General features: G+C 42.2%; 1 protein-coding gene across 2 annotated transcripts; it reads left to right on the forward strand.

The window, feature by feature from the left end:
- On the forward strand, nucleotides 1-27,063 carry lmf2a (lipase maturation factor 2a). 2 transcript variants are annotated; one of them, XM_048553879.2, is made up of 14 exons: nucleotides 1-133; nucleotides 6,411-6,664; nucleotides 12,177-12,205; nucleotides 12,454-12,650; nucleotides 13,608-13,786; nucleotides 14,550-14,688; nucleotides 14,894-15,034; nucleotides 17,387-17,492; nucleotides 18,233-18,329; nucleotides 21,896-22,078; nucleotides 22,448-22,616; nucleotides 22,879-22,990; nucleotides 24,277-24,385; nucleotides 25,536-27,063. In XM_048553879.2, exons 1-14 carry the CDS (start codon nucleotides 40-42, stop codon nucleotides 25,857-25,859), a joined length of 2,133 nt encoding a protein of 710 aa, XP_048409836.1. In that variant the 5' UTR covers nucleotides 1-39; the 3' UTR covers nucleotides 25,860-27,063. The 2 variants fall into 2 exon arrangements, with proteins under 2 accessions (XP_048409836.1, XP_048409837.1); XM_048553880.2 differs by having other exon boundaries at nucleotides 24,280-24,385.
- Nucleotides 27,064-27,273: the final 210 nt, after the last annotated feature.

Below are 27,273 nucleotides of genomic sequence, written 5' to 3' on the forward strand. Positions count from 1 at the left end.
CGGTGATGAGAGTGGTTATGTCCAGGCCTGCAGCTCGGAATGGGGGAGATTGTGTTGTCGCGGGCAGCTTTCCTCTGGGGCACGAATGCTATTTACTTGTGTGCATTCACCTCGCTTTATGTACAGATCCCAGGTAATAGTGATGACACTGATATTCTGGGTTTTAAAAGCTCTGCCTCGGTGAAGAGTGTAGTCAGTTGGCGGGAGTTGGGTAAAGGAGCCTCATGGAGAAGGGAGAGGTGTGGTTAATGGAAGGAAACCGACTGAAGTGGAACACATCGTTTATTTCCAAAACAGCACCGTGTGAGTTAGCGTTGGCTGGCAGTTTGGAAAGAGTTGTTGCTGTTAATGTTGACAGAGTGCATTTTTGTGTTTATGAAGTGGTGCAGTTTAGACTTTGATCTGGGGACTCTGGTGTAGCAGAGCCACTCTATAGTTAACGGCAACACACTGCAGATGCTGTAAAGCTAAAACAAACACAGAATGCTGGAGAAACTCAGCAGATCTGGCAGCGTGTGGGGGGAGAGAGAGGGAGTTTGAAGTAACGTTTCGAGTTTGGTGCGAGTTTGCTTCAGATTGCATGGTTATTTTGGTGCGAGACTTGAATTGTGTGCTATGTATGGAGGGAATAATGTTTAGGAAATGACCATTGCAGTCAGTTCATTGAAACCATTCCATACTGTGAACCCTCCCCTATTGAGGTTCAAGAAGGCAGCTCAGCATCATTCCTAGTTACCCTGAAGATGATGGGCAATAAATGCTAGTCCGAACAGAAAAGCCACCACCCCATGACTTTTATTAAAGAAGAAACCTGCTAGGCGTTTTATTTCCATGTTTCTGAACATCGTGAGTGCTCTCTCTCTCTCTCTCCATCACATTTCTTTCCAGGGAAGCTTAAGCTTCCCAAGTAAAGACAAAGTGCTGAAGAAAACCAGGTGTGGCAGTACCTTGCAGAGAGTAATACAAAAACGTTGAGTCCAATGAGAGTCATGTTGGACAAGCAACATATTCTCTCTCATGGGATAACGAGGTGTACGGCTAGATGAACACAGCAGGCCAAGCATCTTCTATCTCTATCACTTCTGTCTGTAATTTTTTAACGCGTGTGCGTGTGTGGATTTGAAGTTTTCATTTGAATGCACAGTTTTTCCTGAATCATCTACCAGTGAGAACAACAGGCCAGCAGTCAGAATGTTGTGCTTCACCTGCAAGGGTGAAATTCTGAATCGTAGGATCAGTTGAACTCCATTCTGATAAGATGGCAGCTGTGATTGGAAGAGAGCTGTTTGCCAGTATGGGACTGTGATTGGGCTGTTTAGCTGAGGCTGTGTGCCGTTCCCATTAAGATGATGTCAGAAGGACTTTCAAAACATAACTATTGCAGATCCTAAAAGTAACATTTTTCTTTTTTCACATTGTCCACTCCCTTTCCTTGAATTTTTTGTCACTGGCCAATTTCAGGTGTGATAAAGGCTTTTAACATGGATATACAGCCAGGAAATTATATTGAAATCAGCAAGTCAGATGGTGAAACTCCTCAATATTTGTGGAAAGAGAAACGTTTGGAGTACAGTATTTTTTTTACAGCACAGTGTGGGCCGAAGGGCCTGTAATATTGTGCTGAACTTTTACCCTAATCCTAAGCTCTATCTAACTTGCACCCCTACCTTACACTATCATCCATATGCCCATCTAATAGCCACTTAAATGCCCCTAATGAGACCGACTCCACTACCCTGTCTGGCAATGCATTCTACTCCACTCACTTTGAAACTATGCCCCCTTGTAACAGCTACCTGCACCCTAGGAAAAAGTCTCTGGTTGTCCACTTTATCTATGCCTCTGATCATTTTGTATACCTCTATCAAGTCACCTCTCATCCGTCGTCGTTCTAAAGAGGAAAGCCCTGGCTCTCTCGGCCTTTTCTCCTAAGACCTTCCCTCCATTCCAGGCAACAACCTGGTAAATCTTCTCAGCACTTTTTCCAACGCTTCTGCATCTTTCCTGTACTGAGGCAACCAGAACTGGACGTAATATGCCAGATGTGGCCGAACCAAGCTTTTGTATAGCTGGACCATAACTTTGCAGCTCTTGAACTCGATCCCTCTCTTAATGAAAGCTAACACACCATATGCCTTCTTAACAACTGTATCCACCTGGGTCGCAGCTTTCAGGGAACTGCCAGCGTGAACCCCAAGATTCCTCTGCTCCTCCACACTACCAAGAATCTTTCCATTAACCCTTTTATTCTGCTTTCAAGTTTGTCCTTCCAAAAGAATCACCTCACACTTTTAAGGGTTAAACTCCATCTGCCACTTCTCAGCCTATCTCTGCATCCTATCAATGTCCCTTTGTAATCTTTGATTTGAAAATATTTACTCTGTTCCTGCAATGATGCTGCTGGATCTGCTCAGTTTCTCCAGCACTTTGTTTTTATTTCAGATTTCCTGCATCTTTAATATTTTGCTTTTACTTGAGATTGCATTGAACTTGCATAGTTTGGCCTCAGTTGGATTACTGTGACAGTTTCTGGTGTCACAGTTTAGAAAGAATGAGGTTGGTTAGCTCAGTTGGCTGGACAGCTGGCTTACAGTGCAGAGTGACCCCAGTAGCGTGGGTTCATTTGCACACAAGCAAGGTTAACATGAAGGCCCCAACTTGTCAACCTCTCTCATTGCCTGAGACATGTTGATCTTCAGGTTAAATTCGTTACCAGTCTTGTCTCTATCATGAGAGAGCAGTCCTGTGGTCCTCCAGGACAATGGCAGTTTAACTTTTCAGGAAGGATGTGAAGGCATTGTAGAGGGCTGAGACTTACAAGGTTAGTTCTAGGGAAATTAATTTTAGTCGTAAAGATACATTGAAGAAGTTGGGGCTCCTTCCTTTGGCCAAGAGAAGGATGAGAGGAGGTCTGATAAAGGCACTCAAAATTTAGATGTGTCTGAATAGAATTGATAGGAAGAAACTGTTTCTCCTGAAATGACCAAGAAATAAAAGGTATAGATTGAAGTAATTGTTCAGCCAAGAAAATTACGAGGAAAAGCTTTTGCACATAGTACAGTGTTAGGGCCTGGAATGGACTGGAGAGTGGTGGAGGAAGTTTGAAACAAGATATTCAAAAAGTGAGTTTTATTATTTTGCAAAGGAATGATGTGCAGGAGGTTTACACAGAACACTGGGAAATGTCACTAGGTAATATGATTGTTCAGAAACCATGCACATACACGAAATGACATTCTTCAGTGATCTTATCCTGAGACCAATGTTTCTACAGTTATTAACTTCACTGAATTTTTTTTGAGGAAGTAGCACAGCTGATTGATTTTGGATGCTTTTGACAAGCTTCTAATGCAAAGTAGCCACAAAAGTAAAAGTTGTGAGATGTGCTTTGGCAAAGACTGGAAACAGCTACTCAAGGATGAACCAGTGTCAGAACAATGAGAGGCATACATGAAGGAGACAGAATATTTGGCATAAATGTACTCCTGTAGAGATAAGGTTTAGGAGTTCCAAATACAGGCTTCCCTCAATGTGAAACAGCATGCAACAGCTAAGAACCAGTAACGCAGTAACTGAGGGATATGTAGAAAGGGCAGGAGCAAACCTAGACAGGACATTTGAAAAGCAAAATGAGAGAATCATCAAAGCTAGTTTGTCAATACATATAGTTTCACTGAAACACTTTTTTCCCAGAAATACATAAAGGCTATACAGATAGCCAAAAGTGTAGGGCCGTATAGAGACTAGAAAGGTATAATGTGTGTAGAGGCCAAAATCAAGGGTATGGTTCTTAATTAATAACTTGCATTCGCCTCCACAAAATAAAGGAAGTGATTTCATAGTTACAGAATATAAAATATTGAACAGAATAAACATAGAGAGGAAACTTTAAGAGCAGTGGAATCTTTGAAAGTCAGTAAATAACTGGGTCTGAATTATGTACATTATAGGCTGCTGGGAGAAGCAATTGAGAAAGTTAAGGTGGATCTGACTGCAATAATTCCAGTCTTTTTGGTTACAAATATAGGGCTGTCAAGGTTCTACCTTGTTTAAACAGGGAGAAAAGGATTGATCAAGTACTTACAGACAGCCCATCCTAAACCCAATGCAATTTATTAGGGAAAGTTTTGAGGCACGATATAAATTGTCATTTAACGGCACATTTATTTAAGACAGCAGAAATGTGTTTAGGAAAGGATAAGTCTATTTAACTTTGCTGAATTTTTTTTGAGAAAGTGGCACAACTGATTAATTTTGGGAAGGCTTTTGACAAGTTTTAATGCAAAGTAGCCTCGAAAGTAAAAACCATGAGATTCAAAATTGCCTTTGGGCAGGAAACAAAAGACAATGATCCATGTTTTTTTGTGACTGGAAAGGTTTTTCCAGCTATGTTCCATAGGTCTCAGTGTTAAATTGCTCGTTTTTTGTGTTATAAATCACTGATTTAGAGTAACTCTAGAGGGCATGCTTAAAAAGTTTGCAATGGTTGTTAATAGTGGAAGCCGAAAGCTGTGGACTGATCGATGTGTAGAAAAGTGGCAGGTGGAATTCAGTGTGAACAGGTGAGAGATAACCATTCGGAGAAGCTTAACAAGGCAGGAGAATACACATTAAATGGCCAAAAATGGAATGAGATGCCAAAGAATGAAAAGGAGGAGGCAGAAATGGACAAGCTGAAGTTGGAAGCAAAATTGATAAATTTTTCCAGTTCAGACAAATGAGGGAAGCAGCACCATTGATACATCTGACTCCTTCCTTTTCTCCTCGACATCTGTTTCCACCTCGAGGGTAGGTTGGCCATCAATATCTGTTACAACCTGCCGACACCTGCATTTATCTTAACTATACATCCTCACTCCTGCTTCCTGTAAGGATTCCATTCTATTCACCAAGTTTTCTGTCACAGCTGTTCTAATGATGCTACCTTCGACATGGTTGGCCTCAAATGTTCACCTTTTTCCTTAACCAAGAATTCACTGTCCAAGCCATTTCCCACACTTCTGCCTAGACCCCTTCTCTCCCCTCCCACAACAATGATAGTGTCTCTGGTCCTCACTTTCTACCCGACCAGCTGCGCATCCAAAGGATCATCAGCTGCCATTTTCACCACCACCAGGCACATATTCCCTCCCCTCCCTTGTTACCATTGAAACCATTCCCTCAACGATAACCTGGTCCAACTCCTCCACTCCCCACACCCCTACCCATACAATCACAATTTACCTGCACTGCACTGCACTCAATCTTATCTACTGTATTTGCCGCTCGTATTGCGGTCCACTGTACACGGGCGAAGATGAAGCACAGACTAGATGACCACTTTGCAGAACACCTATATCCCTCCGCAAAAATCTCCTTGAACTTTCAGTTTCCTGCCACTTCAGCACACATCTCTGTCTCAGGCCTGCTGTAGTGCTCCAACATTACTCAGCGCAATCTGGAGGAACAACACCTCATCTCCTGTAACAGCCTTCAGCTCTTTATATCAAGTTTAATAAGAGGGTGGCACGGTAGCTCAGCAATTAGCACTGCACCCTCACAGCGCCAGGGACCCGGGTTCAATTCCACCCTCAGGTGACTGTGTGGAGTTTGCACATTCTCCCCGTATCTGCGTGGGTTTCTTCCGGGTGCCCCAGTTTCCTCCCACAGTCCAAAAATATGCAGGCTGGGTGGATTGGCCATGCTAAGTTGCCCGTAGTGTTCAGGGATGTATAGATTAGGTAGGTTATGGGGGAATGGGACTGGATGGGATGTTCCAAGGGTTGGTGTGGACTTGTTGGGCCGAAGGGCCTGTTTCCACACTGTAGGGATTCTATAATGATAATTTCAGAGCATGATCTGCATCTTCAATGTCTATTACCTACATCCACATCCCAGATTCTGTTTTGATTTGACTTGTTCCCAGTACAACCATTTTCCACTACGTACAGCCCCCATTACCACGTATCTAGCTTCTTCTCTTCACCAGTTTACTATGAACAATCCCTTTGTCTGCCTAACTTTTTTGTTTCTTCACTTTGGGCTCTGTTTCCACTTAGCCGCTCACCATTAGCCATGCTTTCATCAGCATTAATACCAACATATCATAGCTGCAATTGGTTCTGAAGAAGAGTCACTGGACTCAAAATGTTAACTCTTGTTTTCTCTCCACAGATGCTACCGGACGTGCTGAGTTTATCTGTAAATTTCTGTTTGTTTGTTTCAGGTCTCCAGCATTCACAGTTCTTTGTTTTATTTTCATAAGTTGGAGTCGCTTGAAATAGAAAATGCTAATTTAATTGAGAATTAGGATTAGATCAGATAACAGTCTGCTGGCTCACACAATGCTGATGGACTGAACAGGGTCCTATCGCTCAAACCATGCTTGTTTCTATTATTAATAATTTTATGACTTTTTACTTTTCTGACAGGACTCTATGGGAATGAAGGAATTCTACCAGTCCGCAGGATGCTGCCTTTCACTGGAAGGCCACTGGTTGAACAGCTGATGGATTCTCCAACATTACTGTGGTTATGCCCCTGGCTTGGGCTTGACACTGCGCAAGGCATGGAGTTGATTTGCTTACTGGGCATCAGCCTGTCCATCATTGCTCTGGTGGCAAAGCCTCTCCGAGACTGCTTCATCTTTGCATGCCTCTGGGTCCTCTACCTGTCACTGTACCAGGTAGGTGTGCATATTGAAACATATAAAATAGGAACAGGAACAGGTCTTTTGGTCCTTTGAACCAGCTTCTCCATTCAGTATGACCATGATTGGACATCTACTCAGCGGCCTCTTCATGTTTTTGCTCCATATGTTTTGATCCCATTAGCCCTAAGAACAATACCTGTCTCCTTGAAAACATTCAATGTTTTGGCCTCAGCTGTTTTATGTGGCAGAAAATTCCAAAGGCTCACCTCTCTCTAGATGAAGAACTTTTTCCTCATTTCAGTCCAAAATGACCTATTCCAAGTCATTAAACTGTAACCTCTGGTTCTGGAGTCACTAGTCATTCGGAATATCCTTCCAGTGTTTGCCCTGTCTCATCCTGATAGAATTTTATTGGATTCTGATTTTTTTTTTATTCATTCGCGTGATGGGGGCATTCACTGGCTAGGCAGCATTTATTGCCCGTGCCTAATTACCCAGAGGGCAGTTAAGAATCAACCACATGGTTGTGGGTCTGGAATCACATATAGGCCAGACCAGGCAAGTATGGCAGTTTCTTTCCGAAAGGATATTAGTGAATCAGATGGGTTTTTCCGACAACTGACAATGGATTTACGGTCATCATCAGACTGTTAATTCTAGATATTTTATTGAATTCAAATTCCAACATCTGCTATGGCAGGATTCAAACTCTGGTCCCCAGAACGTTACCTGGGTCTCTGGATTAACAGTCCAGTGATAATACCACTTGGCCAATGCTTCCCCCCATTACCACACATCTAGCTTCTCCTCTTCCCTAGCTTACTATGAACAATCCCTTTGTCTGTCTAACTTCTTTGCTTCTTCATTCTGGACTCTGCTCTTTCTCATTCTTTTAAATTCAGTGAAGATAGTCCTAACTACTTCAATCTATCTTCATACATTAGTCCTACTATCCCAGGAATCAATCTGGTAAGCCTTTGTTGCACTCCCTCCATATCCAGAGCGTCCTTAAGGATAAGGAGATCTAAACAGCACACAGTACTTCAGATGTTGTCCCACCAAGGCACTGTACTATTGTAGCAAGGCATCCCTGCTCCACTACTCGAATCCTCTGACTATGAAAACTAGCATACCATTTGCCTTTTACACAACCTACTTGCACCTTCATGCTTACTTCCAGTGACTAGTACACAAGGACGCCCAGGTCTTAATGCACCTTACTTTTTCTGAAATTGTCACCATTCAGCTGATTGCCTTCCCGTTTTTGCTACTAAGGTGGATAACTGCATATTTATCCACATTAATCTTAATCTGCCATACTTTTGCCCACTCACTCAACTTGCCCAAATCACAAATTGCCCAAAGTATTTCTACATTCTCTTCATAATTCACCTTCCCTCACAATTTTCTGTCATCTACAAACTTGGAAATATTACACTTTTTTTTTATATGGGGGTTCTGCTTTAGGGCACTAACTGTGTTCCTGTGCAACATTGCATTATAGAAAATCATACGATACAAAAACGGGCCCTATGGGAAAAGCAGGGTTGGGGCAGACCAGCAAAATTTCACAATAAAATCGCTCAAAAATCCCTCAAAAGCTTAACTCAAGGGATAGCACACAGTTTGAATAAATGTTTTATTCATATCTAATAATGAAATCAGTGAAAATTTAACACCTTATCTTGAAAAAATATTAAGATGACTTGATGGGGGAGGAGGTTTTGAGGTTACTCTGTTGTTGATGCAGGGGCTGGGGGTTGATATCATCACCTTCTGGTTCCAGGGTCAGGGCGACAAATTGTTAATCCAGAAGTGGATGGCTGTGATTCATTGTCTCCTGACTGTTTCTTTGATGTTGGCTTAAAGACATCCAGATTTTTCTGCTTTGCTCTTTTTCTTCTTTCATGAAGTAGCTGCTCATAGGGTGCCAAATAAGATCTTATTCCACGAACTGCTACTCTGCTGTGTTCTGCATTGTAATTGTTATCCTGTAAGAGTTGCAGCTGCTTCTCAATTGCCCTCAGGATGGAAGACAAAACATAAGTGGAAAACTCTCATGGTGCTGCATCATAGACTACTACTACTTCATCTTCAGCTTCAACTTGCTTCTCAGCGACAAGTTGTAGATTGGTTGTGGGGAGGTCTTCGCAGTGGGATTCAAGCATCTGTTCAACATCGTCACTTTCCACTTCTTCAAATCTAACATGCGTTGCAAGATCAACACAAATTGTCTTTGATTTTGGGTGCTCCTCCGACAGATCAAGGTTTTAAAATCTTGAAAGACGTCTGGGAGAAGCTTCCACCAAACTGCATGCAAGCAGTCCTTACTGGCGTCCTTGATGTTAAAACTTTTCCAAAATTGAAGAACACAGTCCTGATCCCCCTCTGGCTGCAAGCTACCTGTTAAATGTGCGCCTTAAATAATAAGCTTTAAAAGCTGCTCTTGCACCCTGATCTGTGGGCTGAATGATAGAGGTTGTGTTTGGGCATAGAAATAGCATTTTGGTGTTTTCAGAAAGATCACCAGTTGTGGAAGGATGGCTTGATGCTTTATCCAGGATGAGTAGAATCTTGAAATCTAAATTTTTTTCCTGCAGTACTTTCTAAAAACATCTTCCAAAACACCGACAATAAAGTCAGAAAAAATTTGCCCCATCATTCAACCTGTTTTGTTTGGCCTAAAGTACATGCCAGAGTAATCTTAAGGTAACATCTCAAGGCTCACAGGTCGGCAGAGTGATACACCATCACAGGCTTAATCTTTAAGTCTTCTGCGCACCGATGAAATCACATTAGAGCCAACACAAGTTTGTGTTTTAGAAATAAAGTTCCCCTATTCATCATTCTCACTATAGTCAATTCGCATTGCTGGAACATGAGTTATAACAGAGCTCCCTACATTATCAATAGATGGGGTCCAAACATTGATCCCTGCAGTACCCAACTAGTCACCCACTGGCTGTCTCTTGGAAAATGACCAGTTTATTCCTGCCAATTTCTGTCTGCCAGCCAGTCCCCTATCCAGTCAGCACTCTATCCCTATTCCCAAGCGTTTTAATTTTGTGCTAATCTGTTACGTGGGCCTTAGCAAACACCTTCTGAAAGTCTAATCAACTACATCCATTGGTTTCCTCTTAGCAGCTCTAATAATGACAGTATGGAAAGAAAGAACAACTTAATCTCTCCACGTTCGCACAGATTGCCTTCTGGAATATTCTGTCATCTCTCCTGTCTTCACAAATGCATTTTTTCTGCTAATTCTGCAGTCAGGAATGTTTTATCTCTATAATTTCTTCAATGAGGACTTGGAGCTAAAACACCATGATACTTGTGATTAGTTAGATGGTTTTCTCTGAAAGCTGAATGGTGCTAATTCTGGCAGATGGCTCTCTGTTCAGGTGGCAGTTGGCTGTCCCAGATTTTCCAAATGCCCACATCTGAGATACCCGTAATGACATAATCAAATTCTTATAATGCGATTGGTTTCAGGTTGCCAGGAACTCAGATTTAAACTTAATGGCTTTCCGTATCTAGGCGCTTTGTTTAAATTAATTGGCCAAATTCAAACTTATTGTTTTGGAAAAAGTGCTGCTTGTCTGTCCTATACAAAATGTTTCCATTCAAGCACTCGCTGTTCACCTGCATTTATTAACTTCAAAGTGCAGACAAGGCACAAGCTGTTAAAGGGACTGTGGCAGTCTTTACCCCACGCTGATTTTTATCAACAAATTCTAACTTCCTGCCTTCCAATTCATGAATTCTGTACCCAACTTCGTAACACTAGCACTATCCTTAATTTCCTTTGTTAGCCATGGCACAGCCATTTTTCTCGTTTTGTTTTTGTGCCAGATAGGAAAGTGCAATTGTTGCAGTTCCTCCATGTACTTTCTAAATGTTTGCCCTTGCCAATGCATTGTCATCCCTTTAAGTAATACTCCTTAATTTATCATAGCCAGCTTGCACCTTGTACCAAGGTAGTTACCTCTATTTGGATTCAGAATCAAGTATGCCACTCTCCATCTTAATGAAGAATTACGTCATATTATTAGAGAGATAGTAGAACTGCCGATACTGGAGAATCTGAAATAACAAGGTGTAGAGGTGGATGATCACAACAGGCCAAGCAGCATCAGAGGAGCAGGAAAGCTGACGTTTCGGGTCTGGACCCTTCTTCAGAAATGTGGGAGGGGAAGGGGATTCTGAAATAAATAGAGAGAGGGGCGAAGGCGAATGGAAGGTGGATTAAAGGAGAAGATAAGTGGAGAGGAGACGGACAGGTCGAGGAGGCAGGGATGGAGCCAGTAAAGCTGAGTGTTGGTGGGGAGTTAGGATGGGGGTAGGTCAGTCAAGGGAAGAAGGACAGGCCAAGGAGGTGGGGATGAGGCTGGTAGGTAGGAGGTGAGGTGGGGATTGAGGTGGGAGGAGCGGATAGGTGGGAGAAAGGACGGACAGGTCAGGAAAGCAGGGATGGTCACTGTTTCCCAAGGGGCCTCCCAGTTGGAGTGCTAATTGTTCCTTTCTCATTACACAATATCCAGTCTAGTGTGGCCTGACTCCCAGTTAGTTTCTCAATGTATTAATCCCAAAAACCATCTTGTGCAGTCTCCAGGAATTCTTCTTCTCTGATATTGTTACTGATTGGACTTGCCAAATCTACATGCAGATTAAAGTCAACCATATTTAGAGCTGTATCTTTATTGCTTCCTTCTCTCATTTCCTGTTTGATGCTTTCCTCCAACATTACTGCTGCAGTATTGGGGTCTGTATACAAACCACTGTTTTTTTCTGTCCCTTGATATTTCTAAGCTCTACCCATACAGATCCTTCTACACTAGAGGTAATATCTCTCCTGTCAATGTAATCTGTAACTAGCAATACTACCCCACCACCTTTTTCTCTTTGTCTGCCCTCCCCAAAAATTGAATACTCTTGGATATTCAGTTCCCATCCCTGGTCACCCTGCAGCCAAGCCTCTAAGTCCATGAGAAAGTATAATTCTGTCTGCTTGACTAATCCATCCACTTGTGGTGGTGGGGGGTGCGCACAATGCTATTTTGCAATTCCTTATTATGATAGCCTTCTCATACCTATTCTCCCTCTCCCTTGCAGCAGAGCCAACTGTGGCACAACAACTTTGGCAGGATTATGTTTGTGTCTTGTGAAATGGCATAATGTATCTTTCCCATCCATGTCTGTGAGCTTATTCCACTTGCGTTCATGTATGTTTTGTCAATTCCAGGCATGGGCTTGGAACAGGTCAGCTTCTGGGTCAGGTTTTTGGCATGTTAGAGGTTGGGCCAAGAGCCAATCGGTTTTGAGATTTAGGCCTGAATTTCAAAGTAAGGTGACAGCAAAACCCAGAGCAACATGATATGGTGAGAGAGTTTAAACTGTGCAACAAAAACTGATCACCCGTGGGTTAAGGTTTGGGAGGAGTTGATCTGTGTGCTTGGGTACCAGGCTTGAGCTTTTGAGGGGGAAGATGTTCAATGAGGGGGCAAACTCTGGGTAAGTGTTAATGATTCACCTTTTATTTCCCCAGGTTGGACAAGTCTTCCTCTACTTTCAATGGTGAGTCCATCTCATCCCCTATTTCCTTCTACCAGAATGTGTGCAAGTGTATTGGTGAGGGGCAATGTGTCAGGAGGGAACAGTGTGCGAGGGACACACAGAACACCATGTCAGGGAGTGATCCACGTGCAATATGCATGTAGGGAACAGTGTGCAAAGGTGTGAATAGTATGCAAGGGCTAAGCAGTGGACAGTGTGTAAAGAGATGGATCATGTATTTATAACTAGCACCTCATTGATTTTTGTAGGGATAGTTTGCTACTGGAGACTGGATTCCTGGCAATCATAGTGGCACCACTACACTTGAAGAAATGGCGTGCAGCACCTGTACGGCACCATGATGGCATCACATTCTGGTTGGTGCGATGGCTTTTCTTCAGGCTAATGTTTGCATCAGGCGTGGTGAAACTGACCAGTCGATGCCCCACATGGTGGGGTCTAACAGGTGAGTAAATGTTACTGCAGTTATTTATATACACCAGTACCACCCCAACTAATTGTACTACTGGCTAGATGCAGCCCGCCCAAGCATCAGTTCAACATTGTCTGTTTTAAAAAAAAGTCATGTTGTTCAACCTTGCAGCCGTATCTGGAAGTGTTACCCGTGCATCCTCATCAGCTGGAGACAGTCAAGGTTCAGGAGAACATTGTTGTGGCCTTTTACATATGATATATTTGAAAGAGATAGTTGATTGTGGAATCAGTGGTAAGGGTCAGATACACAGAGCGCCTAACCAAGAGGGCAGCATCTGATTTTGGTGGTTCCAATGCCTTCTCCTTGAATTGTAACAGGGGCAGGAGTCAGAGGTGAGCTATTGGTAATGCTATCCAGTTAGAAAGCTACACAGTATCTGCAGTCAAGCAGCAAAACAATTACCTGGTTTGTGGACCTTTTACTGAGGTTAGATTTGGCCAGATAATGGAAAGTTGACTTATAAAAGCACAGGTTATCCTGGGGGTTGGGCAATGATTTTGCCATTTGTTATTTTTAGTATTGCGAGAAGCACTAGAGATTTTCTTTAAGACTGGATGTTGTTCAGTCTGTATTTTGTGCAAAGTAAAAGAATTTCTTGGTTTGTATGCAGCCACTCTCACTGGTGTTTACAATTGATCTTTGAGGACATCAGAGATATGCATGTCCCACCCATTCATTTGGATTTTATTCCCATGTCATATAAGGGAATATTTCCATCCACATTTGGGTGGATTGTTGATGGTGAACCTGAAAAATGTCAAGTGCAAACACTGTACAAAGTGTACTATTGTGCATGCTGAAATTAATAAACCATGCCGATCCTCAGCAAGTCTTGAAGCATCTGTGGAGAGAGGAAGAGAGTAAATGTTTCAGGTTGACAATGTTTCATCAGAACTCATTAAATTTATGTTCCTGATCTCCTTGCAGCTCTGACATACCACTACGAGACACAGTGCATCCCCACCTCTCTTGCTTGGTTTGCACATCAGCTGCCGTCTTGGTTTCACAAGTTCAGTGTGGTCATTGTGTTTGTGCTGGAGATTGTGGTTCCTGTGTTGTTCTTTGCTCCAGTTCGTCACCTCAGGATATTTGCATTCTACACACAGGTAAGCCTAGATTCTGCAGATATCATAACGTCTGACCTGTTAGACCACGTGTGAATGCCCCTGTGCTGATATACTGCAGGCCCTTGAAAGAACGACAGTAATATATATCTTTTTAATTTTATTTTGTATTTTTCTAACTGATTAATGTAGCTTTTTTCTTTACTTCTCTATGTTGTAGCTTAAGATTTGTAGCTTGGCACTTTGTACTTAAGATGGTGCCGTACAGATGACATTGTAGCCTTTTCACTGTACTCCTGTACTTGAGTACGCATGACAATAAACCTAATTCAAATACTTGATTGTTGTATCAGATGGTCAAAGGATGGTGTGGCCAAAATAAGGAAGTGCCATGAAGAGTTGATCGAATCTGAGACCCCCTGGTACACTTGTGCTTGGAACAACATGAAAGCGTACAGTTTGCAGCTTGAGATTCGTGCATTGGTGGATTGAGGTCCAGGTTCTGTAAATACCTGTGTGGGAGGAGGTGTGGGTGTTCTTGGAGTTAAACAGAGCACCCAGTGCCTTTCTTATCTGGGGTGATGGTGACTATTCACTGCCTCCTCAACTGAGAAAGTGTTGAAGATTGCAAAAGAAGTTTGGAGGACAGGGATGGGTTTGAAGTAAGCAGAAAGATGACATTTCTGGTCTGGATCATACTTACAGTCTTCCATGTCCCTGTGCAAAAAATTTCGGAGTCTTGCTTGTGCTCTCAACTTCCATGAACATTTCTCACTAATGGATGATTTTCTTTTTGGATCTGCAGATTCTGCTCCAGGTATTAATTATCATCACTGGTAACTATAATTTCTTCAATCTACTCACAATTGTTCTGGGGCTTTCACTACTGGACGATCAGCATGTACACTATTGGGTCAGGAGAGGCAAGAAGCAAAATCCTGAGAGTGAGTATCAGGCAGGGGAGGGGAGAGCGTGTGGTACATACACTGTTGCAGATGACGTGTCCATGTTGACTATCCATGACTGATGCTGTACCCGTGGTCAGTCTCTGTAGGCGGGCCCAGGCTCAGCGACTCGTGATGTACGTCCAGGGAGAAAGTGATTGAACTCTGACATTTGAACTGCAATTGTTGCTTCTTTTCCCTATAGGATTGGGTTGGTTGCGGACACTACAATCTTTTGTCGTTGGCCTCACTGAGCTGGCAGTTTATGTAGCATTGATTTATGGAACAATTCACTACTTTGGACTAAGTCTCAACTGGGAGAAAAGGATGATAGAATCCAAAACAGGTATGAACAACACAAACTTCAGATTGAGAGAGATTTTTTTGATTTTCAGATTTTCTGAAGAAGGGTCCCAACCCAAAACATCAACTATCCTGCCCCTCTGATGCTGCCTGGCCCGCTGTGTTCCTCGGGCTCCACACTGTGTTATCACAAACTTCAGATTCTTTGCCTGTATCCGTCCGTCAACCTGCCTCAACAAACCAGCAGACTCTGGTCCACTTCAGACATCCTCCTCAATACTTAGTTACTAAAGATTCCTTACATTTACAAGTTGTAATTGTTTTCATCTCTTTTCTACAGGTAAATTTGTGCATCCTTTGTATGAGTACTGAAAAATGGCACAGTGATGTACAATAATAAACAAAAATAGTTAAAAGATAGCCATGGGGGAAGGGTGAGCATAGAACCAGTCAAAAGAGGAAATTCTCTCGTGGAGATGTAGGGCATAACTGAGATAGAAGATCAGTGTTTTTCATCTGTCTTCACTAAAGAGGACTGCACTGTCACAGTAAAGAGGAGGCAGTAGCCTAACCGTAGTCGGGGAAACTTTCAAAAACAACAATTCCGGTAAAATTACTTGGCATCTCAATGCATAGGCTAATAAATGTAGGATCTCACCAAGGTTCCTTTGACAATACTTTACAATCCTGCAACTTCTACCACCTAGAAGGACCAGGGCTGAGATGTATGGGAATACCACCACCTCCAAGTTCCCCCCCAAGACACACCATCTTAACTTGGAAATATTAATTGTTCTTTCAGTGCTGCTGGGTCAAAATCCTGGATTTCCCTTCCAAGTAACCAAGTGAGCATTCACACACAAAGGAATGCAGTGATTCAAGAAGCTATTTCGTCCCCATCTTCTCAAGGACAATTAGGCATGGCCAATAGGTGCTGCCCTAGCTAGTGGCATTCACGTCCCGCAAAGTAAATGTTTTTAAAAATGAAAGCTAATGTATTCTTGTCACAGGAAAGTAGTGTTTAAGAAACTCAGTTGTGTTCTTTGAGACCACAGAGGGTTGATAGGAGTAATGCAGCTGATGTGCATATAGGGTTTCAACGTGCCATGTCAATGACTCATTAGCAAAATCAATGCCTTTGAAACTAAAGGGCATAAAGGGACATTGGATGCAGAATCAACAGCAAATAATGACAAATGTTTGAGACTGGAGGAAAGCATATATTGTCCCCAAGAGTTGGAATTATCTTTTCTATTTCATGCTGTAACCTCTGAAGTATGGAAATCTATTGTTTGGAAACAGCAGTAGTCTGAAAAGCTTTTGAGCAAACCCAAGCATCCTCAGTGTTGTTTTCATACATTACTTTGTGCAGAGTGGAAACCTGGAAGCTGTGGTATTTAGATAAGTAAAACCATTTTATATTATTACTTTATAAATTTTCATCACTGTTGTATGTTTCAGCTAAATATTTGTATCTACCCCATTTTCTAGTTCATATGCTTGTTAGGCATTCTAACTTCTTTCTATAATTAAGGAAATTTCAAAATCCAGAATTGACTTTGTCCCAAGCATTCCAGACTAAAGAGGCGGTAGTGCATATTAACAATTTGTGTTTAATTATACAGAGCATAATTTCAAAATTTGCAGTTAAGAAACTTGAAAATGTAAGCATTGAAGAAGAAAGTAATATGCTTCAGAAGGGCATGGATAGATAAAATAAGCAGACGTTACAGAATAATTTAAATGTAGAAAAGGGGTAAGTCATATATCTTGGTAGGAAGAATGAAGAGAGGCAAAACAAAATCTGATTTACGTCTTCAGACTGGGGGTGTATGTGCACAAATCTTTGGAGGTAGCTCGTCAAGTTGCAAAGACTATTTAAAAAGCACATGGGATCTTTGGCTTTACTGACCCATCAGTAAAGCATTCAAACAATGACAAAAATTTTTATCATCTGAAATATATTGTGACAGAGTGTGATAGAAGGAAATATAATTACACTACACAGTAGAGAATAGGATGCTTGCTTGAAGGGGAAGTTGCTTGCAATGAGAATGATTAATTGGATAGCTCTACTAAAATACTGGTACAGACTAATTCTAGAATGACTAATCTTTTGTTTGACAAAATGGTTTTACGAATGAAACTCACTGGAGTTTGAAGCATTCGGTTGTTAGTATTAAACACTCCAAGGACAGGTGCAACACAGGTTCAGCAGAGTAAACCTCACTTCGTGCTGTATCACCAAAAATTCCAGTCCGTATATAGCACGGGTCAGGTAAAGGTTAGAGATCCTTTTGCATTGTCCAGTTAAACGGTCCCAGAGCAGGTACAACGTGGGCACTCTCACATCTCTCTCTCTCTCTCTCTCTTTCTCTCTCATCATGGTTCACAGGCTTTACTTTCCATGAGTTTACTCGATGGCTGAAGACTGTGACTCCGCTCACCATCTGGATTGGTGCTGTGTCCCTCACGTGGGAGATACTCTCGTCACTGCTCAGGTGGGTTTCTGAGGAGTTATACAGAGTCTTTTTCTCCCTCCTTCCTTCATGAGTGCTTTGCTTGAAGGCATGTCCTTGACTTATTGCTGCTGATATTTATCTGTTTTTATCAGTTTAGTGCTACTGCCATCCACAAGAAGACAGACGTCAAGGCTACCCTAGCTGATCCTTTGCTGTTAGCATAACCTGAAACACTCTAGCTATCTAACCAACTTAACCGTTCCTCATACAGTATGTCCTTGAAGTTTATGGAAGTACTTTGGTTACTTTGCAAACAGTGAGCTCCCACATACAAGAATGAAGTAAACAATCAGATTATCCATGTTTTTTTTGGTGAAGTTGTTTCAGGGATAAATACAGCAAAATATCCTGCTCTTCTTAATCAATGTTCCCATTAAGTTGAGTGGGTCCACACAAATAGAAAAATTGCAGAAAACATTCATCATGTCCTCTTCCCAATCCCCGGGTTTACTTGTCTTATTCATGGTCTGTGATGTTGCCTAGCCTGCAAATACAGGGTTTCTTGCTGCAGCATCCCTTCCAATTTGCACAGTTTACTTTGCACTCTTTCACTCCTGTTTTACTTATTATGTGCTCGGTTTATGGGGTCCTGTTGCCCAAATCCCCCATTCTTCAGTTTCTTGATTTTCCACAACCACACTCTCAAATCCTATGAACCCCTGAAGTTGCACTGACTAGCTACCTCTTGTTTTAACATTAAATCTGTTTGTCTTTCATAGTTCCCTCATGGTGAGAGGATTTATCGCCAAACTCTGGGCTACCTCTCAGTGGGCTGTGTTTGCTGCTGCTGCTGCTGCAATGTTTGCTGTTAGTCTGGTGAGTGAGGATCATGAGGTGGAGCTGGGACTCTTCCCTTCAGAATTTTGAGTCCTAGTTCAAGAAAAAGAAAGACTGCATTTATATGATGTTTAAATAACTGTAAGGCATTCCCAAGTGCTTTACGGCCAATTAAGAACTTTTGAATATAATAGTTGTCAAGTCGAAATCATAGCAGCCAATATCCTACAAGCATTCATAAGATTTTTAAAAATTAAATGATTTGTTTTTAAGATGACGAATGAGGACTAAATATTGGACAAGACATCAGGAACAAATCCCAGACTCCGCTTAAAAATAGCACCATGAGATCTTTCATGTGCACCTGAGAGAACGGGGGACCTTGGTCTGAAGTTTCATCTATAAGATAGCATCTCCTATAGTGCAACACTTCGCACAAGAGTGTCAAACTTGATTTTTGAACTCATGTCTCTGGAGTTAAAACTTGAACACATTCTTCTGATTCAGAGGTGTGTGTTACAAACAGAGCACAGTTAATAGTTTAATGACAGCCCAAATCAATGAAGGCAAATCAAGTTCATTTCCTAGAATATGCACATGTTTCACCCTGGGCCATGTTATAGAGCCGGATTATTCGGATACTGAAAAACTAAGGTTAATTATTTGGAGAGTGTGAAATTAGGTCAAAATTGTCATTCAATTATTAGGAACTCATGTGAGAAGACAAGAGAATTAATAATCCAGTCGATTGTTCTAAGAGAATGGATAAATCTTGATAATGTATTCATTAGAGTGAATTCCTCAAGCACATGATCAGACTCGGCTCCTTCAAAGGGGATGGTAATTGTGGAATAGCTGACTCAAGGAGATGCGTGAAAATGTTTAGACTCATGGAGTAATAAAGCATGGAAACAGGCCTTCGACCCAAACTGGTCCATGGTGCCCACTCAGCTAGTTCCAATTGCCCACACTTGGTCCAAATCCCCCTAAGCCGTTTCCAGCCATCTACCTGTCCAATTCTTTTTTACATGTTGCTATTGTGCCTACCCCAACCACTTTCTTGGCAGTCCACTCTCTGCATGAAGAAGTTGCCCCTCAGGTTCTCCTTAAATTTATCTCCTCTCACCTTAGACCTATGCCCTCTAGTTTTCAATTCCCCATACATGGGAAAAAGACTATATGCATTCGTCCTATCTGTGCCCCTTATCATTTTATACACTTCAATAAGGTTTCCCCCTCATTCTCTTGCGTTCCAATATATAAAATCCTATCCTGGCCAACCTGTCCGTTTAACTCAGGCCTACTAGCCCTGGCAGCATCCTTGAAAATCCTCTTTGTGCTGTAAAAGGGTGATCAAAACTGTACACAATAATGCAAGTGTGGCCTCACCAACGACTTACAAAACTATAATATAATATTTCAACTTCTCTACTCAGTGCCTCAACCAATGAAGGACAGCATGCTAAATGACCTTTTTTTCACCAACCTTGTCCACCTGTGATGCCACTTTCAGTGAAGTATGTACTTGTACTCCTAGATCCCCCTTTTCTGCAACACTCCTCAAGACCTTACCATTTGCTGTGTAAGTCCTACCTTGGTTTGACTTTCCAGAATGCGACTCCTCACACTTGTCTGTATTGAATTGCATTTCCCAGTCCTCAGCCCACTTCCCTATCTGATCAAGATCCCTCTGTGACTTTTGATAATCTTCTTCGCTGTGAGCAATACCTACTAATTTTGTATCATCTGTAAACTTATTAATCATGCTTTGTACGTTGACATCCGGATCATTTATGTAAATAACAAAGGGCCCAGCGTCAACCAGTATGGCACACCAATAATCACAGGCCTCCTTTCAGAAAAAACAACCACCAACCATCTCCTCCTGCTTCCTGCCATTCAGCCAATTTTGAATCTAGCTAGCTTTCCTTGGATCTCATGCAACCTAACTTTCATGACCAGCCTGCCATGTGGAACCTTGTCAAAGGCCTTACTAACGTCCATATGGACAACACCCACTGCCCTACCCTCATCCATCTTCTTGGTTACCTCTTCAAAAAAACTCTAAAAGATTTCTCAGACATGTCTTCCCATGCACAAATCCATGCTGACTATCCCTAATCATAGCTTGATTATCCAAATGTTGGTTGATCCTATCCTTCAGTATCCTGTCCAAAAACATGGGCCTGCAGTTCCCTGCTTGTCTTTGTTACCTTTCTTAAACAATGGAGCAATATTAGCCACCATCCAGTCTTCTGGAACTTCACTAGTGGCTAAAGATGAAGCAAAAATTTCTGCAAGGGCCACTGCAATTTCTACCCTAGCCTCCCACAACGTCTGTGGATGGACTTGATCAGACCGTGGGGATTTACCCACCGTAATGTGCTTTAAGGCTTCAAACATCTCCTCTCTGGTAACGTGTATGCAGTCAAAAATATTCCCATTTGTTTCCTTTATTTGCTTAGCATCCACTGAGGAGAAATATTCATTAAAAATCTCCCCTATCTCCTGTGGTTCCACACATTGACAGCCATGCTGGTCTTTAAGGGGACTATTCTCTCCCTAATCACCCTTTTACTCTTAATATAGCTATAAAACCTCTTGGGATTATCCTTAACATTATCTGCCAGATCAATCTTACACCTTTTTGCTCTTCTGATTTCCCTCTTGAGTGTGCTCCTACACTTAATCATCTAGAAATTCACTTGAGCCCAATAGCTTAAACCCAATGTCTGCTGCCTTCTTTTTCCTGACCAGAGCCTCAATATCCCTCATCAGTCAGGGATCCCTTTACGCTAACAGGACATAATGTCCCTGGATTCTTGATATCACACTTTTAATTGCCTCCTATTTGCCAGTCATTCCTTTTCCTTCGAGCAGACTAAAGGTTAAAGAAAAGTGTGTGAATACTGAAGATTGATTTATAGTGCCAAGACCATCCGTGTCTCACAGTTTAATGGTGATTTACAGTTCATCAAATAATTGGTAAAAGCTTTAGAGGAAAGGTGAGAATTTTTGTCCACCTGGAACGTGATGGAGACCTGGAATTCGGGGCCGAAAAGGATGAGATACAGATACTCTGGTCACATTTTTTAAAAAAACAGTAGGTGTACACATTTGTAAGCAGCAGAGCAACAAATCAAGAGCTAGAAATTAAAATGGGATGAATCTGTCTTTTGTTGGCTCTGTCAAAAAAATTTGAGATAAATAATCTTCCGTGCCACTTATTTTCTCTCTCCGGGTCACGTTTTGCCTATAGAGCTGTGATTTGGCTAGACCTGCAGCTGAAGCCAGCCATTCATCCAACTTTGTTCGTTTAAAATTGTTCATCTGATTCCCTGTTAAATGCTGATCTTTGGTGGAATTTTGATGACCAGAAATATGGAGTCAGATTAGCTGGGAAGATAAAGTACTAATGTCCACATACCATGTCTTCCACCACCCCCTCTCCCTTTTTCATCTTTTCCCATACACTTTCTATTTCAGCCACCATCAATTCTCTCCAACCCTGATCCAGTCTCACCTGTTATAACGTTTATATAATGCATCAGTGATTGATTGGAGAGTTCAGGACACTGATAATTTAATGTTCTACCTTACCCCAGGTACCATATACCTTCATTGAGTATGAGGCTAACTCCAACTTGAGGCCTGAGGTTCGTCAGCTGTATGATGTGGTCGACCGTTACCAACTAGTCAATTCCTACGGACTGTTTCGTCGAATGACTGGGGTCGGTGGTCGTCCAGAGGTTGTGGTGGAAGGAAGCTATGATGGCCAGAAATGGAAGGTAGGATTCATGCACAGTGGAGAAGGTGGGTGTGCAAACTGTGAAAGGGGGCAGATTACAGGTTTCCAGGAGAGTCGTATTCTGAACCAGCACCCCACCATTCTTGCCAGAGAGTGTGGTATAGTCCCCCTCACTCCTTGTGAGACAGTACAGTTTTGTTTTATTCGTTGTCCTATCAGTACAGTACAGTACCCCTCGGTCCTCACTCTTGTGTGTGGAATACAGGGCTCTCTTATCATTGCCTTCTTTATGGGAGATAGCCACCTTTGATCCTTGTCCTGAGAATGAGGACATTAACTCTCTACCCTGGTCCTTTATTCTACTCCTGTTGTTTCTGATCCCATATTCCGAGTGTTTTTCTTTTCTTAGGAAATTGAATTCATGTATAAGCCAGGGAACCTCAGCGTAGCCCCTCCTCTGGTGGCCCCACACCAGCCTCGGCTCGATTGGCAGATGTGGTTTGCTGCCCTGGGTGACCACAGGCACAGCCCCTGGTTCACCAGCTTTATCCATCGGCTTCTCCAGGGAAAGAGGAATGGTGAGTGCAGAGAATCTTGCACCCTGTTGCACTGAGCTGGCTGTAGTTTCTCTCGCTATCACACTGCACTGGTTGTGGTATATCTCACTGTCGCACTGAACTGCTTACAGTAACTGACAGTTACATTATGCTGATCATGTTATCTTGCACTACTCGCAGCATTTCTCACTGTCACAGGGTGCTTCTGCAGTAGTACAGTGTTAAAAGTTACACTTATCCAGCTGGTCATCTCGTCTTCATTCTCATTTGTTTTTGGTTTCAGTCATTCGCTTGGTGCAAGTGGATGAGACCAAATATGCTTTCAGCACCAAGCCCCCTACTTACATCCGAGCCCAGCTCTACAAGTATTGGTATACAATGTATGGGACCGACAGGTGAGTGGCCATGATAGAGTAACATACATTCCCCGAGAGGGAGAGTGTGGCTCAGGAGTAGGGAATGAGCGGTGAAGTGTGCGTTTTTGCTCCTGAGCAAGAAGATGAAAGTCATAACAACGGGAGGGTGAAAGCACAGCATATGTAGTTTTGAGGGTGGAACCGGATCATGTTGAGAGAGAGCCTATACACAGTTCCAGGCTTAAGAGAAAAAGAAAACGTTCACTTGGTACTAGTAGGAACGAATTACTGGAGATGCTGGAATCGCTGATAGATTCAAAACATTAGCTTGTTGTGTCTCCATGGATGCTGCCTGACCTGCTACAATTTCCAGCATTTGTAGTTTTCAATTTCACATCTTACTGCGTGAGAACTATGAAGTCTGTGCATTCAGAACATGAAATGGGAGCAGAAGGAGAAAATCTGACAGTGTCAAGGTGGTGTCTAGTGTATGTGTGTAAGTGGGTGGGGCAAGAGAGGAATGACACAGCTGCTGTGAAAATGGGTTCGAGCAAGTGCACAATGTTGGATGTGTGGGGAAAGCATATGGGGTGCTGCAGATGGACCATAGAAAAGTTGAGGCAGGGAAGGCTGGAATCAGAGTATTTTGGATAGACAGCCAAAAGTGATACCAATGCAGTCCTGAGAGTATAAGGATTCAAGAGAACTGAGCAGGACTGGAATGAATGTTCGCATTCTCCATGAAAAACCCAGATCTGTTTGAGTTCCCATAATGACGATCCTTATTTACTAGAAAGGAGTGGAGTCGGATATAAATCTGATCAGCAGAGTGGGCACTGTTTGTGCCTTCATTAATGGAAGCATCTCAGCCCACCCTGATGTTGCTGGGAGTGGGGGTATTTAAGGGCAGGAAATGCTGATGGAGGAGATAGAACTACTGAATACCCACCTTGGGAAGGAGGCAAGTTGGGACGGGAGACCAGATGCATTATTGAGGGTCGAATTTAGAAAGAGAAAATGTGCCACACAGAAAACATGATGTTAGGGAAATTGAGAGAGGGAGAAAGCATGTGATGTTGGAGGGCTAGTAAAACTGCTACCATTTGAGATTGAATTGAACGGGGGATGAAGGGATCTAGGAACAGTGTGTTTGGAACCAATTGATCGGGTGGTAGGTAAAGATGTTTGGAACAAATGGCTTGGTACCATGCCATACATCCCCTTTCTAATATGTGTCTTTCTTCTCCCACTATACCCTTGTTCTGCCATCAATCACCCTTCCCCTCCCTGTTTGCTGTCCCATTTATGACCACTCCTCCTACCAGCAGCTCGCTTAACGATTGGTGGACTCGGGAACATGTAGGAGAATTCTTCCCTTCGGTATCGTTAGGAGACCCCAGTTTGGCATCACTGTTGCATGAACATGGTTTCAAGGTGAGGATTGCACGGCAGCTTGTGGCTGATTTGTTTACACTGACCAGTTAAACCCACTCGTGGAGGAATAGCAATGATTAGATTTAAGATTTGTCTCTATACTTTGCTATCAAACCTGTCCAGAATATGTAAAGTGTTGGTTGGATGCAGAATAAAGCTCACACTGTGATGGGTGTGCAGGGCACAAGATTCCTATTGTGGCTCTAAAAGGAAAGGAAGTGATGAGAAGTTAGAGAACAGGGCAGGTAAGGTCAAGAGGCTGTCGACCACAGTAAAGCAGAGTCCTCATTTGAAGGAAAGGGACAATATCGGCAGCACTGAAGTAAAAAGTGGCATCGTCAGAACAGATGCAATGTGGCTGGAGAAGCTGCTGGAATAGAATTGAGCTGTTACCTGAACCTGGTGAAAAGAAATCTTATCAGGATAACATCAGGAATTGTTGGACTGTGGTGAATATTGTCCAGTGATTATACACTGGAAATGTAGATTGAGAAATCAAAGAAGAAATAGTTAAAGATGGACCATAGAAAAGTTGAGGCAGGGAAGGCTGGAATCAGAGTATTTTGGATAGACAGCCAAAAGTGATACCAATGCAGTACTGAGAGTATAAGGATTCAAGAGAACTGAGCAGGACTGGAATGATTGTTCACATTCTCCATGAAAAACCCAGATCTGTTTGCGTTCCCATGATGACGATCCTTATTTACTAGAAAGGAGTGGAGTCGGATATAAATCTGATCAGCAGAGTGGGCACTGTTTGTGCCTTCATCATGGAAGAAATGGAAGCACCTCAGCCCACCTAGATGTTGCTGGGAGTGAGGGTATTTAAGGGCAGGAAGTGCTGACGGAGGAGATAGAAGTACTGAATACCCACCTTGGGAAGGAGGCAAGTCAGCATCTAGAAAATATTCAACTGACAGAAGTTAACAGAAGAAGCCAGAGAACAGGGGAAATAAGTTGGAGCTGGAAATAAGTTTTGTTTGCAAAGATCAGACTGAAATGATGAGCCTGTCACAGCAGTCCTGTTTGTGGATCTTAGACACAATGTAAAGCTTCCTCTGCGCATGCATCCAACTCATGCAATAGTCATGTGCTGCATCTGTGCTTCACCCATCTGCATTTTTGTAACTAATTATTGTTCTTCTCATAGGACAAAGTGCAGCCAAAACGGGTTGTGAAGGGTATTTTACCATCCATCCTGAAACTAACCCGTGAACAAGTGGAGCCCTACTCGGGGGAGCAGGTGATTTGGGGACTGTTCATTGCTATGTTGTTCATCTCCTTGCTCAAGTCACTAACAAACTGCAAAGGGAGCACATTGAAGCCAGGTTCAAGGAGGCCTGAGAGGAAGGACATGAGTGGTGGTGAGGAGGTAGATGCTGGTGGGAGGTGGAAGGAATTTCGACGATCAGAGGGTAAAGTGCGACCACCTGCTGAGGAACAGCCACTAGAGAATGTTCGCAGAAGAAAGTAATAATTGTGTCTCTTTTTAACTGATGTATATTTTTCTATTATATCTAACTCTCTCCCTCACATTTCTGCTGCGGTTCATTTGAGAATGAGAGAGACTCGGTTGCCAGACTGCATGTTACACCTGCCAAATGACAGAAATGATCCCATCTGATCCCAGGGTGCCACTTACTTAGGATCTAAATGTCTGAGGTAGAAGCAGACTGGTTATTTAAAAGAAAAACTTTATTAAATCTCCTCTGAGCCTCTTGTGCTCCATTAAGAACAGTACCAGTTTCAAGTATGTCCTCAAAGCCTAGTTCCTGTTTCTGAAATCATGAAGAATGTACACTGTTCACTCTGTGGCTTTAATGTATGTTCTATAGTGGAGAACCAAAACTGCACATAGTTTTCAACTCTGTGCTAACAAGTGCTTTGTGTAACTTTATTATCTGTTTACACTAAGTTGTGTATTTAATTGAAGTAATTAACTTGGTCACCCATAGAATTCATTAGTACAATCTACAGATTATTGTACAGGTATGCCTTGAGTTACTGGAGCCTGAGTGCCCAAGTTTCACTGATCAGGTAATGTATTGGGGTTCAATATTTGATGTTTGAGAGTTTGTTCTGCACTTTGGGTTGGTAAACTGGCTGCTTTTTATATATTGAGGGGATTTTAAGGGTCTCTTCCCATCTTGACAACATTTTCTTTTGTCTTTGGTTGCAAGCCTTCTTTTGACAAGGATCATGTTATATATTTCAAGTTATGCTTTTGTCCTTCTGTGAGGCCTTGTTAAATCTTTGTGAATTGGTAAGTCATTAAGTTTGCTTCAATATGACATCAAGTTCTGTATTCAGATGTCTAGCAGTCTGGCTCAGGAAAGGTTGCTGTGTCGCGGTTCTGCCTCCAGGTGTCAGTAAGTCACCATAAAATCCATCTGATTCCACGGTGTTCAAACTGCGGATTCTCACTCACACCTGACTAGACTTGCAAGTTTCCCACTCCTCTTTCTAACCATGTTTCACCCTGCACCTACTATGAGTCAGCATATTATAGTTTTTAAATTGTTGATTCCTGGTGAAATGGTAACTTGCCTTATGTGCCGTTTAATGGGCTCTTGCTGCTGTCTTGATCCCAATTTAATTTGTAAATTATCCATGATGCTCTATGTTAAGAGGAATTGTCAAAATTCTCACTTCTGCAATAAAAAATTCCCTGCTCAAAATATTCCAGTGACGTTGGAACTCCATGGATTCTTGTTTTGTATAATATATGTAATGTTCTTTAAACAGAGTCTGAATACAAAGTCGTGGAATAGATTTTGGATGTCTGGAATACTAAGGTGTGTCAAACTGAGAAGTTCAAGCTGAGTGAAATAATGTGTAAGACAAGAATCTTAAATGTACTGTAAGTGTCTCTGCATTAGCACTTCAGT

This window comes from Stegostoma tigrinum, chromosome 25, assembly GCF_030684315.1.
Source record: "Stegostoma tigrinum isolate sSteTig4 chromosome 25, sSteTig4.hap1, whole genome shotgun sequence".
Lineage (NCBI taxonomy): Eukaryota > Metazoa > Chordata > Chondrichthyes > Orectolobiformes > Stegostomatidae > Stegostoma > Stegostoma tigrinum.